Raw genomic sequence first — 13020 nt, forward strand, 5'->3', positions numbered from 1 at the left:
CACAAGCTAGATATCATGGTCTAGTTGTGTCTTTTTGTATGAGGGGCATCTCACGCTCCTTGTTGGCAGAGCTATGCTCACTTGAACTTTTTTTTTTTTCTCTATTTGTTTTCTCGCAATTTCATTTCCTAGAAGCTGTGCGTAATGTCCATAAGTACAACATATAAAAAATCCGATTTGATTTGGTCAATTTTGACGGAAGAGATAGGTTTTTATGGTAGGGCTTCTTCAATAATGCCCGTGAACCATCGTCGCCTCCCGGCTTGTGATTTCATTATTTTCTTTCTTCTGCCTTACATGAGAACGTACCTTCATTGAGTGGTGTACATTTGACCGCTGCCACGATCGCCATGAACAAAACATGCATGACCTCGTTTCCTCTGCATGAGTTGGAATCAAAATGTACCTTTGTTTCCTCAAAACAGTTCCTTTATTTAATGAGAAGACATGTTGTTCAGTCTTCAAATGTATACCAAAATCCCACGGAGCAAAAAAGATGGCGGTGATTTCAATCCAATCTCTCCAATCCTATAGTATTCCTGATGCGAACGGGGTGTTAAAGATGTCAGCGAGCATCATGCTCATATGCTCTACCACCTCCCTCAATACACTTGGATGCATATTATCTGGCACTGGAGCTTTATCATCCTTTAATTTTTCTGGATGTTTCTTTACTTCTTCCACTTCTACTTGGCTCTTCTAAAAGTCCCCACTCACCCTGAGATATATACTCTCAGCCTTTGGTAATTCCCCTGACTTCCTGTGTAAATGTAGAAGCAAAAAACTATTTAAGAAGCTATTTATCAAAAAAAACGATTTATCACCCTCATCACCAACCAACCTCCTGTGCTTTCCCTCAAGGGGCCCACACTTCTCTAAACCGGTTCTTTATTCCTTATGTACTTAAAGCAGACCGCCTAACATTTCTCCAATGTAGACCACCCACTCATCAACATTCCCCATTGGAAAGCTCCCAAATCTCTTCTCATGCCTACAAAGATTCTCCTCCTCCTGTAAATCCAAACTTACACCACCATCCTAAACTTCGCATCTCAACTATTGAGTTGTCGTTACTTTGTTTTGTTCGCTCGTCTCCGGATGTTCTTCCACCTCCACCTCCTCCACCAAATCCATGAGTCTTGATCATGTTGACAAAAAAGAAAAAAAAAATTGGGATCATAACTTAAAAAGGGGTCAAGCACTACATTTATCTGTGTGGGCTTCTCTCCAAACTGGGATAAAAAGTAATCTTTGACAAGAAAGAGAAAATATTCATTTGTTCTGCTCTTTCCTTGTTGCTGGACCCAATCTATCGCTGGCAAATTAAAATCCCCCATAATCAATACTCTTCCCTTACTAATCATGTGCATTTCTGAATTCTTCACTGTACCTCACTCTTCCTGCTCTTCATTCACACCTGGAGCCCTATATATAGTCCATGAGCCAGGTGGCCGATTTTGAGGTTTTGATATCAAGCGACTGAATAAACGCCGTTGTGATTTTTGGGTAGCCTTATGTCTCATCAGTAAAGATGAAGCGGACGTAAAGGTTGTGCAGGAAATGCTAGAGAGTAACTGGATGAATCCATTTGACGAGGGATATTCCGATCTGGTGAGCATTTCTACTGGGCTCATCGCTCCACCCGATGTCTGCAAGGACTTGCTCAGCGCACAGGAGAAGGGGGAGGAGGCGTTTATGCGGTTTACTTTGAAATTGGAAAGTGGAGAAGGTTTCTATGAACCTATAAAGAGACTGAAGCTGAAAACATTTGCTGACTTACAGAAAGTAACAACTGTGAAAACACGAGACAAAGAGGTAGTCCTGAAAGCATACAACCGGCTCATTGGTAAAATGATCCTTATTTCTGAAAACAGAAAGCTGGATATGAGAGACCTTCTTTCGTATCCTCTAGGACCAAAACCATGGTCATTGGCGAATGGGGGTGGCACATTAAAAAAGACCAACAAAGCAAGGCTTGGGAATCATATTGAGAAAGAAGCAGCGAAGGTTGACCCACCATCAGATCGAACGGCCACGATAATTGATGGCATGGGTTTAGTTCAGAAAATGAATGGGGACAATCACACATTTGCTGAAATGTCACAGAGGATGTTGAACTATGTACTCAACGAGGGGAAGAGAAGCAGCAGAATTGATTTGCGTTTGATACTTACAAGGACAGTTCGATAAAAAATGCGGAGCGGATGAACCGAGGCTCTGCTGAAGGCAGAGATCCTAGTCTTCAAAGAGATCCGGGTGGGCCACAGGATAAAAAAATTGGAAAAGGTTGTTGTCAAGTGGGGAGAATAAGAATAATTTCATCGAATACTTGTCAAGTAGTTTGAAGGATCCATCAAACCAAAACAAACTCTGAGACACAGAACATTTCGTCACATCAGGCGAAAAATGTGTAAGGATGGAAAGTGACTGGGTAGAGGAGGTTTCCGAACTTGAGTGTAGTCAGGAAGAAGCTGATATGAGGCTGATTCTGCACTGTAGACATGCTGCTTCTTTTTCAAAAGTGATGGTTATATCAGAGGACACTGATGTCCTTTTAAACACCAATGTCTCTGTCAGGTCAGGTCAGATCTGTGACCTGCTACAGGTATCATGTAAACCTGTACGAACCTGTTCCATGGTCGGGTTGTCGGCGACTAAACCATCTCCCCCACCAGGTTTTCTGGTGAGGAGGGTGTTTGGATATGGACACCCAGCAGGATTAAAAACAAAACCTGTCAAAGGGCGGAGGAGCTCCTTGTGAGCCAACGGCCATCCATATCTAGTGCCCAACTGTGTCTGTGGACGTCCTCCTGCAGTTGGGTTACTTTTTTATGAGGAGGTTGGTGGCAGGATTTGCACTCCGGCCACCGTAAAACCCTTCATTCTGCAAAACACAAAAATGCAAAAAAATCTGAAAACCCACTCCGTGGGAGTACCTCCTGTGCAGCTTCCCTTCGCAGGGCAGCTCACCGGATGACGGGATTGGGGCAAAGCCTTCGGGACCCCCAATCTTTGATGAAAGGAGGGAAACCACGGGGTAACCTCCCTGGGTCAGATTGCGGGAGAGTGTGTCGTCCACCAGACAGCGGTCTCCTTGGCTTAACTTGAGGCGGTCCCTTCGGGTGGGTGCCTGGAATGTCCTATCCCAAAGAGAGGGTGATCACCTGTCTCTGTTATCATCTGAGCTCAAGCGTTTGGACATCGGTATTGTAGCTCTCTCTGAGGTTCGGAGACCGGATTGCGGCGAGATAATGGTGGGTGGTTACACCTACTATTGGTCTGATCGCTCTGATCGTTACCGTACTCAAGGAGTTGCTGTCGCTGTGTCCAATAAGCTGACCCCAATGATAATTGAGGTAACACCGGTCAACAAGCGTATTATGAGACTAAGGATTCGTCACTCCTTCGGTGTCATTTCCCTGATCTCTGTCGATGCTCCGACTGAGGTGAGTGACCTCACCGTGAAGGACACATTCTACGCCACGCTCGAGTCTGTGGTTGATCAGTGCCCCAGACGAGATACACTTCTAGTGTTGGGGGATTTCAATGCATCGAATGGAACTGATAGGGATGGTTATGAGACGTGTGTTGGTCCCCATGGGTCAGGAACTCTGAATCAGAATAGCACTAAGTTCCTTGACTTTGCAAGAAGTCGTGGACTTAGGGTGGCCGGTTCATGGTTTCAGCGCCCACAAGCTCATCGCTGGAATTGGTATTCCAACGCTAGCGGTGTGGCAATGGAGATTGACCATGTCCTCCTTGACGGTCGCTGGAGGATGATCCAGAACTGCAGGGTCTACCGGAGTGCTCAGTTCCTCAATACTGACCACCGGCTTGTTGTAGCAACTCTAAAGCTGCACCTTAAATCCGGGAGAATGGTACCATCCCAGCCTAGGCTGGATGTTGGCAAGCTCAAGGATGAGAGGGTAGCTGAGGAGTTTGCGAACAGGCTGAGTGGACATCTGGGGTGTCTGGGTGCTTTGGGGGCTCCTGAAGAGTTATGGAGCGCCTTCAAGACCACCGTCCTTGATGTTGCCGGTGGATGTCTTGGAACTCACCGCAGGGCAAAGAAGAATTTTGTCTCTCAAGGGACACTGGATACCATTGACCAGAGTCGCAGGGCCAGGCTGAATGGCAGAGCTGAGCTGTTCAGGGAGCTGAGGCGTAAAACTGTACGTGCACTGAGGGTGGACAAGGTGGCCTATGTGCGAGGAATCTGTGAGGGGGAAGAGCATCACCTGTGGACAGGTGATTCTCGTCCCGCTTTCAGGGGAATTCGCGCATTGTGTTCATCCAATCCCATCACTCGGAGCACTGCAGTTAGAGCAGAGAGTGGGAGGCTCTTAACAGAGGAGTCTAAAGTGAAGGCTCGCTGGGCCAATTACTTTGAGCAGTTGTACCAGGCTGATCCACCAGCTTTCGAGTTGGACGTCAATGGTGTTACAATCCCTGTTGCTGACCCTCCAATCAATTGTGGTCCACCTTCGCTTGTGGAAACACGGGCTGCGGTGAACCAGTTGAAACAGGGTAAAGCTCCAGGGATCTGTGGCATCCATGCTGAACTTCTCAAGGCTGGTGGAAATGCTGCACTCGTGTCGTTGCATGCAGTTTTGTGCTCTGCCTGGAACACAGGCATCATCCCAACTGATTGGAAAGGGAAGGGTGATCGCCAAGACTGCAACAACTACCGAGGGGTGACGCTGCTCTCAGTGCTGGGCAAGGTCTTTGCTCGGATAATTCGTGAGAGGGTTCGCCACCATCTGTTTGAGCACCAGCGTCCAGAGCAGTCAGGCTTTACACCAAAGAGGTCAACGATTGACCGTATCCTTACTCTTCGTGTCCTCACCAAACGCAGACGAGAGTTTCGGCAGGGGCTGCTTGCAGCCTAAGTTGATCTCTGTAAAGCGTTCGATTCAGTGAATCGGGATGCCCTCTGGAGGATTCTTGGTCTTCGTGGGGTGCCACCAAAACTGATCGATCTGATGTCTGAACTCTACTCTGGTACTGAGAGTGCTGTGAAGTGTGGTGGTACCATCTCTGACTTATTTCCAGTTGTTACTGGAGTTCGTCAGGGGTGTGTACTGGCCCCCACACTTTTCAGCACTTGCATGGACAGGATTTTAGGGAGGATGTCGGAAAGATCAAGCTGCGGTGCATCGTTTGGGAATGTCAAGATCTCAGACCTTGATTTCGCAGATGATGCAGTCATCTTTGCGGAGACTTTAGATATCTTTTTGGGGGCCCTTGAGGTGCTGAATGAGGAGTCTGAGCCGCTGGGATTACGGGTTTCTTGGGTCAAAACTAAGATCCAGGCTTTCAATGACATCTTGGATGCTGCTGTCCTCTCGGTGTCTGTTTGTGGTGAGGATGTTGATGTTGTGGAGAGATTCACTTACCTTGGCAGTGATATTCATGTCTCTGCTGGCTGTGAGTCAGAGGTCAATAGACGTCAGGGTCGGGCCTGGGGAGTCATCGTTTCACTGGATCATGGGGTGTGGCGCTGCCGGTACCTGTGCGGGAGGACGAAAGTCCGAGTCTTCAGGTCCTTGGTGCTTCCATTCTTGCTCTATGGATGCGAGACTTGGACTCTGACCAAGGATCTGAGACGGAGACTTAATTCCTTTGGTACCAGGTCTCTTCGGAGAATCCTTGGCTATCGCTGGTCGGATTTTGTGTCCAATGAGCGGTTGCTGAGAGAGACTCGGATGAGATTTGTTACCTCCATGGTCCGTGAGCGTCAGTTGTGGCTGTATGGACATGTGGCTCGTTTTCCTGACGCTGATCCCGCTCACCAGATTCTCTCAGTGACGGAGTCTCGTGAGTGGAGGAGGCTGATGGGCCGACCACGTGCCTCATGGTTGCAGCAGGTTGACCGGCATCTCAAGGAGATGGGGATGGGCCTGGCATCTGCCTGGGGGAAGGCCAGACGGAGGCCCCTGGAGTACCGGCGGAAAGTGGACGCAGCGACGCGCTTTTCTGGCACATGCTCCCATACCTGACCTGACCTGATGTCCTAGTGCTCCTTCTTGGATTTAATCTTGAATTGGGAACAAGGGTACTGCTGGGACGAGGAAAGAATTACAAAATTCGCATTATTGATATCAACCGCCTTGGAACAATTCTTGAGAAGGATGTGTGTAATGCTCTGATCGGACTGTATGTCTGGACGGGCTGCGATAGTCAGTGCATTTGCAGGACAAGGAAAAGTAAAGTCGTTGAACAATATTCAGAAAGATGAAAGCTGTCGGAGAGTGTTCTCTGACATTGGTAAAGACTGGGAGCTCAGTTATGAAACATTTGGCTCTTGTTCAGGCATACACATGCAAAATGTATTTATCGAATACAGAGATCAAAGAAGTCAATGCACTCAGATATGAACTGTTCAGGTCCAAACGGGGTGAAGTGACAACAGGACAATTGCCACCTTGTCGGGATGCGTTGTATCAGCACACTAGAAGGGCTAATTATCAGGCTTCCATATGGAGAAGAAGTCTGGAGAACAAGCCGGATATTCCAAAGCCAACTGATGGACATGGTTGGACCGTCACTGAAGGGGATGCAGCAATTCAATGGCTTACCTTCCGACCTGCACCAGATGTTGTCCTGTCTTTGTTGTCTTGTGATTGCTCCCGTGCATGCAAGAAAGGCACATGTTCATGCATGGACAATGGTTTATTGTGCACACCGGATTGCAAGTTAAAGGAGTGTGCTAATTGGAAAGAGGATGAGGATGAAGATGATTTCACGCAAGACGTAGATGACAGCGACGATGATGGTGATTAGTGATTTGAGAAGACTGTTTATTGCCACAGGCCTTCCTGAAGCATTATAACCAACTTTCCAGAATCAAGATAGATGCTAACTTCACACTAAAGTGGACTTTTGGTCAAGCTTTCAATTCGTGGGTCATTATAAGTATTTTCAAGAATGTTTCACGAAAAATCGGCCAAAATACCTCATTTTTCGGATACATTTGTCATTTTTTTACAGAAAACGACTTGTAGAAACCACTTTTATTACATATGAGAGGAATTTGTATGTAACTTCGAGCAAAATGATCCCAAATAAAAGGTTTTAATCCATTCCAATGATGAGTTCTTACATTTTAGTTATCTTTCCCAGTTTCGTCGGAGGGAATGATGGCCATCTTTGAAAATGGACGCCGTAAGGGTATTAAGCTACTGAAATGAAACGTCCGCTTGACATTTTCTGACATCTGAGATGTCAAGCTACCCAAAGATCACAACGGCGTTTATTCAGTCGCTTGATACCCACTTTTCACCTGCTCATGGACTAATAAAAGCATCCTTCAAGTTTCTTACTTTTTTGCAATCTCCAAACTTTATCCACATGGAATCTTTTCCATCAATTCCCACCTTAATGTCATGCCTTTTTCTCGATATTACACTGTCTTTCACCCAGATTGTCACACCTCATCCCTTTTTCTTTCCTGTGACACCTATATTGTCAGGTCGGATTATATCTGTGACTTGCGAAAGGTATCACGTAAACCTGCACTAACCTGTTTCATGGTCGAGTTGTCGGTGACTAAACCGTCTCCCCCACCAAGTTTCTTGGTGAGGAGGGTACATGATATGGACACACAGTAGGATGAAAAACAAAATCTGTCAAAGAGCGGAGGAGCTCCTTATGAGCCAACGGCCATCCATATCTAGTGTCCAACTGTGTCTGCAGACGTCCTCCTGCAGTTGGGTTACCTTTTTAGGAGGTTGGTGGCAGGATTTCCACTCCGGCCACTGTAAAACCCTTCATTCCGCAAAACGTACAAAAAGCACAAAAAAAAACATCTGAAAACCCACTCCGTGGGAGTACATCCAGTGCAGCTGCCCTTTGCAGGGGGCAGCTCACCAGACAACAGGATTTGGGCAAAGCCTTTGGAACCCCCAATTATTGATGATAGGAGGGAAACCACGGAGTAACCTTCCTGGATCAGATTGCGGTTGTGTGTGTCGTGGTGGTGCTGAGGTGTCGTCCACTAGACGGCAGTCTCCTTGGGTTAATCTGAGGCAGTCCCTTCAGGTGGGTGCCTGGAATATCCTATCCCAAAGAGAGGATGATGACCTGTCTCTGTTCTGAGTTCAAGCGTTTGGACATCGGTATTGCAGCACTCTCTGAGGTTCGGAGAACGGATTGCGGTGAGAACATGGTGGGTGATTACACCTACTATTGGTCTGGTTGCTTTGATGGTTACCATGCCCAAGGAGTTGCTGTCGCTGTGTCCAATAAGCTGACTCCAATGATAATTGGGGTAACACCGATCAACGGGCGTATTATAAGGATTCGTCACTCCTTGGGTGTGGTTTCCCTGGTCTCTGTATATGATCCGACTGAGGCGAGAGATCTCACCGTGAAGGACGCATTCTGTACCACGCTCGAGTCTGTGGTTGATTAGTGCCCCAGGTGAGACACGCTTCTCATCTTGGGGGATTTCAATGCATCAACTGGTACTGATTGGGATGGTTATGAAATGTGTGTTGTTCCCCATGAGTCTGTAACTGTGAAACAGAATCACAATAAATTCCTTGACTTTGCAAGAAGTCGTGGACTTAGGGCGACTGGTTCATGGTTTCAGCACCCACAGGCTCATCGCTGGACTTGGCATTCCAATGCTGGTGGTATGGCAAAGGTGATTGAACATTTGCTTGTTGATGGTCGCTGGAGAATGATCCAGAACTGCGGGTCTACCGGAGTGCTCATTTCCTCAAGACTGACCACAGACTTATTGGAGCAACTCTGAAGTTGCATCTTAAATCCAGGAGAATGGTGCCATCCCAGCCTAGACTGGATATTGGCAAGATCAAGGATGAGAGGGCCGTAGAGGAGTTTGCGAACAGCCTGAGTGGGGAGTTGGAGGGTCTGGGTGCTTTGGGGGATCTTAAAGAGATATGGAGTGCCTTCAAGACCAGTGTCCTTGATGTTGCTGGTAGATGTTAGAACTCACAAGAGGGCGAAGAAAATTTTTCTCTCTCAAGGGACCCTGGATACCATTAATCAGTCGCAGGGTCAGGCTTCATGGCAGATCTGAGCTGTTCAGGGAGTCGAGGCGTAGAACTGTACGTGCGCTAAGGGTGGACAAGGAGGCCTATGTGTGTGGAATCTGCGAGGAGGTAGAGCATCACGTGTGGTCAAGTGATTCGCATCCTGCTTTCAAGGGAATTCGTGCATTGAGTTCCTCCAAGCCTATTGCCCTCTGGAGGATTCTTGGTCTTCCTGGGGTGCCACCAAAACTGATCGATCTGCTGTCTGAACTATACTCTGGTACTGAGAGTGCTGTGAGATGTGGTGGTACCATCTCTGGCTTATTTCCAGTTGTTAATGGAGTTTGTCAGGGGTGTGTACTGCCCCCCACACTTTTCAGCACTTGTATGGACTGGATTTTAGGGAGGATGTCAGAGAGATCAAGCTGCGGTGCATCATTTGGGAATGTCAAGATCTCTGACCTTGATTTTGTCGATGATGCTGTCATCTTTGTGGAGACTGTACATATCCTCTCGGGGGCCCTCGAGGTGCTGAATGAGGAGTGGGAGATGCTGGGATTATGGGTTTGCTAGGTCAAAACTAAGATCCAGGCTTTCAATGACATCTTTGATGCTGCTCTATTGCCTGTACCTGTTTGTGGCGAGGATGTTGATGTCATGGAGAGATTCACTTACCTTGGCAGTGATATTCATGTCTCTGCTGGCTGTGAGCCAGAGGTCAACAGATGTCTGGGTCGGACCTGGGGTGTCATGGATTCACTGCATCATGGGGTGTGGCGCTGCCAGTACCTGTGCGGGAGGACAAAAGTCCAAGTCTTCAGGTCCTTGGTGCTTCTAGTCTTGCTCTATGGATGTGAGACTTGGACTCTGACCAGGGATCTGATACGGAGACTTCATTCCTTTGGTACCACGTCTCTTCGGAGAATCCTTGGCAATCGCTGTTCGGACTTTGTGTCCAACAAGCGGTTGCTGAGAGAGGCTCAAATGGAATTTGTTACCTGCATAGTCTGTGAGTGTCAGCTGCAGCTGTATGGACATGTGGCTCATTTTCCTGATGTTGATCCTGCTCACCAGATTCTCTCAGCGAGGGAGCCTCATGAGTGGAGGATGCTAATGGGCCATCCATGTGCCTTGTGGTTGCAGCAGGTTGATCAGCATCTCAAGGCGATAGGGATGGGCCAGGCATCCATCTCGGGGATGGCCAGATGGAGGCCCCTGGAGTCCCGGCGGAAAGTGGACGCAGCGACGTGCTGCTCCACGTCCCCCAGGCAGATGCCTGGCCCATCCCTATCTCCTTGAGTTGCTGATCAACCTGCTGCAACCACAAGGCACATGGTCGGCCCATTAGCATCTTCCATTTACGAGGCTCCCTTGCTGAGAGAATCTGGTGAGCAGGATCAACGTCAGGAAAATGAGCCACATATCCATGCTCCCATTCCTGATCTGACATGACACTTGAAAACCCCATAGCCTTTAATTCCCATCCTCTAGTTGGATTGTTCACTAAACCACATCTCACTTGCAAAAACTACGCCATATCCTTCTCAAACCACCCTTGCTTCCAGCTTTTCCATCTTTCCATTCAAACTTCTAGCATTCACATGAAAAACTTTCAATCTTTCCCTTCCTTTAACCACCCCTGCGGTCCTGGCCCTCCAACCACATCCTTAGCCTCTAGTCTGAAAAAAGTCCCAATTTCTTTCTCTAGGACCACCTTGAATCTCGCCACCTCCCCCCCCCCCTTATACTCTGCACCCTGCCACCTGTCTGCATCCATTCATTTTGAGCTTGCGGGGATTCTCACATATCCACAAATCCAAACACTTTACTTCATTACATAGGATATGTGGCTTCATTTATATGCATGTTGTCACGAAGTGAAACTTCACCAAGCTCACCATTCATCCACTCTCATTTTCCTTTCTCAAGACGAGGCTATCATGGGCCAGAGAGAGCCTTACCTTTTTACGTTTGTTCAAGCCCTTTTCGATGAGCACGTTTGCTTTTTTGCACAGAATCGCAGTGTTTATGGCATAGCACACAAGTGATGGCAGCACACCCCTCTCTCCTCCCTCCGGTGATCCTTTGTATCCAGACGTCTCCAGGTCAAATCATAAAGATTCCACCACTCCCCCACACTTCTCACCGATGTGACCACAGGATGAAGCACCTGTGCTGTAGATCCCTGGGAGGGATGAGTCCCTGGGAATTGCATTAGTGCGGCATTTAGCAATGGCAAAGAGGTCCACATGCATGGCTGAAAAATCTGGGAAGCTGTAACATACCACCTGATCCCACCATATCTGATTATATATTGCTCCAAGGATCCCCGAGCTATCGTTTTACCTTTCCAAGGGGTTTCATTAACTCTTTAAATCCTGATTCATTTTCGCAAATGCTGTGAGTCACACAGGGATGGCAAGGCACAGGACACATGACAATTATGCCTTTAATGTATACGACATCTGTGTAAGATAGTACAGTAATATCAATGTGTCCCATGTTGTGATTAAAAATGCACTTTATTACCAATCAAGTCACTAATCATACCCACACTGTGCATTTACTTCTCCCTCACTCCCTTTATCCCCACCCTAGGTACCGCTCAGTACTGTCAAACAACTCCTCCAGCCAGCCACATACCGCTCAGTACAGCCGGTAAGAAAAGGGGCTGTTTAACCGACCGACCCCAATTTGTCTCATCACATTTCCTTTTAACCCACTTTCTTAAACTTAACCAATCCCCGGCTTTCTTTCTCTCTCATTACATCGTCAAATCCTATTCCTCCACCCTATGCCTTTTATATTACAATTTACTAATTGCTCTTCTTGTGTAAACTTTATTCTCTTCTTTGGTCTTCTTATGTAAATTTACTCTTCAAATTCGGCCAGTGTCCTCTTGCCATTTGCATTGCCTGATAAACTTCCCACCACCTCCTCCCCATTATGACCACCACTCTCTTTAATGGTCCATGGAGTGCTTCTGAAAACGGTGCAACAAACCATTTGTCACACAATCGCAGGCGAGGCGACTTAAAGCGCCTCACAATCCTGACTTTGAATTACGTTGACAATCCCTTAAAAATAGAGAATATCCAGAATTATTAAGAGCATGTGTGCTTGTCACCTCCACCTCACCTCTCTGAGCTTTTCTTTCCTGTGGATTTCTTGGCCTTCAATGGGGCGGTCGTTGCAAGCCTTCATTCTCTCGGCTTACATCAGCCTTTCTTGCTCACTTTACTGCTCCCTCAAGCTCTGTGCTTTGAATTCTCCCAATTCAAGCCATCGGATTTCTACACACCACCGAACCACACATTTTTGTTTCCGATGATGCTGCTGCTGCCTGACCTTTGAACCCCAGATAAACCTTATTGAGCATTGAGCTACAGCCATGCCTTGAAGCAATCATAAGCGACAGGCACAAACCACCAGTGTTATACTTTTTGTTTGTGTTCAATCGAGATAAGGGTGATGGCTCCATTTGTCTCGCTGTGCCCCCTGGAGAAATTTTATCTGGTTCCAGCCGAGCCTGGGAAGAGCACTTGACCCGGCAAGAGATGGAGATGACTCGTCCGGGGTGAGCTTTTAGCGGCAAGAAGAGAGCTCCGTAAACCGGTTAGAGAGCTCCTGGTGCACCTGGCGTTGGTTTTCTTGATCTGGGCAGACAGGGGCAGATGGCCTCCGTGCATGGATCTTCCCACACATGCAGCTGCGTAGAGCACGGAGAAACAAAAAAAAAAGTCACCCTAATGGCAAGGCAATCACATTATAGGGCCTTAGACTCCCGGCCTCTCGGCACTCGCCAAGGCACAATCATTTTCTATCGCGGATCCCGTAGGGAGACGAAGCAACAAAGGAGGAGGCAGGCAGCCATCTCGCCTGTGATGAGGGAACCGTGGCCATATTTAAGAGCAAAGCTGGATTCCTGCAGGCAGGAGGATGAAATGATAGGCCCGTGGGGATTGATTAAGGGCATAAATGTGCTTCAAAAGCTAACGCCTGACACAAGCACTCAAGGAAA

The 13020-nt window shown here is 47.5% G+C and overlaps 1 protein-coding gene across 4 annotated transcripts in view; it reads left to right on the forward strand.

The window, feature by feature from the left end:
• LOC147028894 (neuropilin-2-like) overlaps positions 1-13020 on the forward strand; it is a 110660-nt gene that overhangs the window by 91362 nt on the left and 6278 nt on the right. For all 4 annotated transcript variants that reach the window (XR_015057765.1, XM_085879729.1, XM_085879730.1 and 1 more), the window contains exon 13: positions 11598-11657. Coding sequence is in view for 3 of the 4 variants with exons in the window: in XM_085879729.1 (XP_085735855.1) it covers positions 11598-11657 (60 nt within the window). In the remaining variant the exon portion in view is untranslated. The remainder of the gene's footprint in view (positions 1-11597; positions 11658-13020) is intronic.

This window comes from Eptatretus burgeri, chromosome 4 (assembly GCF_056783735.1).
Source record: "Eptatretus burgeri isolate ZD-2024b chromosome 4, Ebu_testis_v1, whole genome shotgun sequence".
In the NCBI taxonomy this organism is placed as follows: Eukaryota; Metazoa; Chordata; class Myxini; order Myxiniformes; family Myxinidae; genus Eptatretus; species Eptatretus burgeri.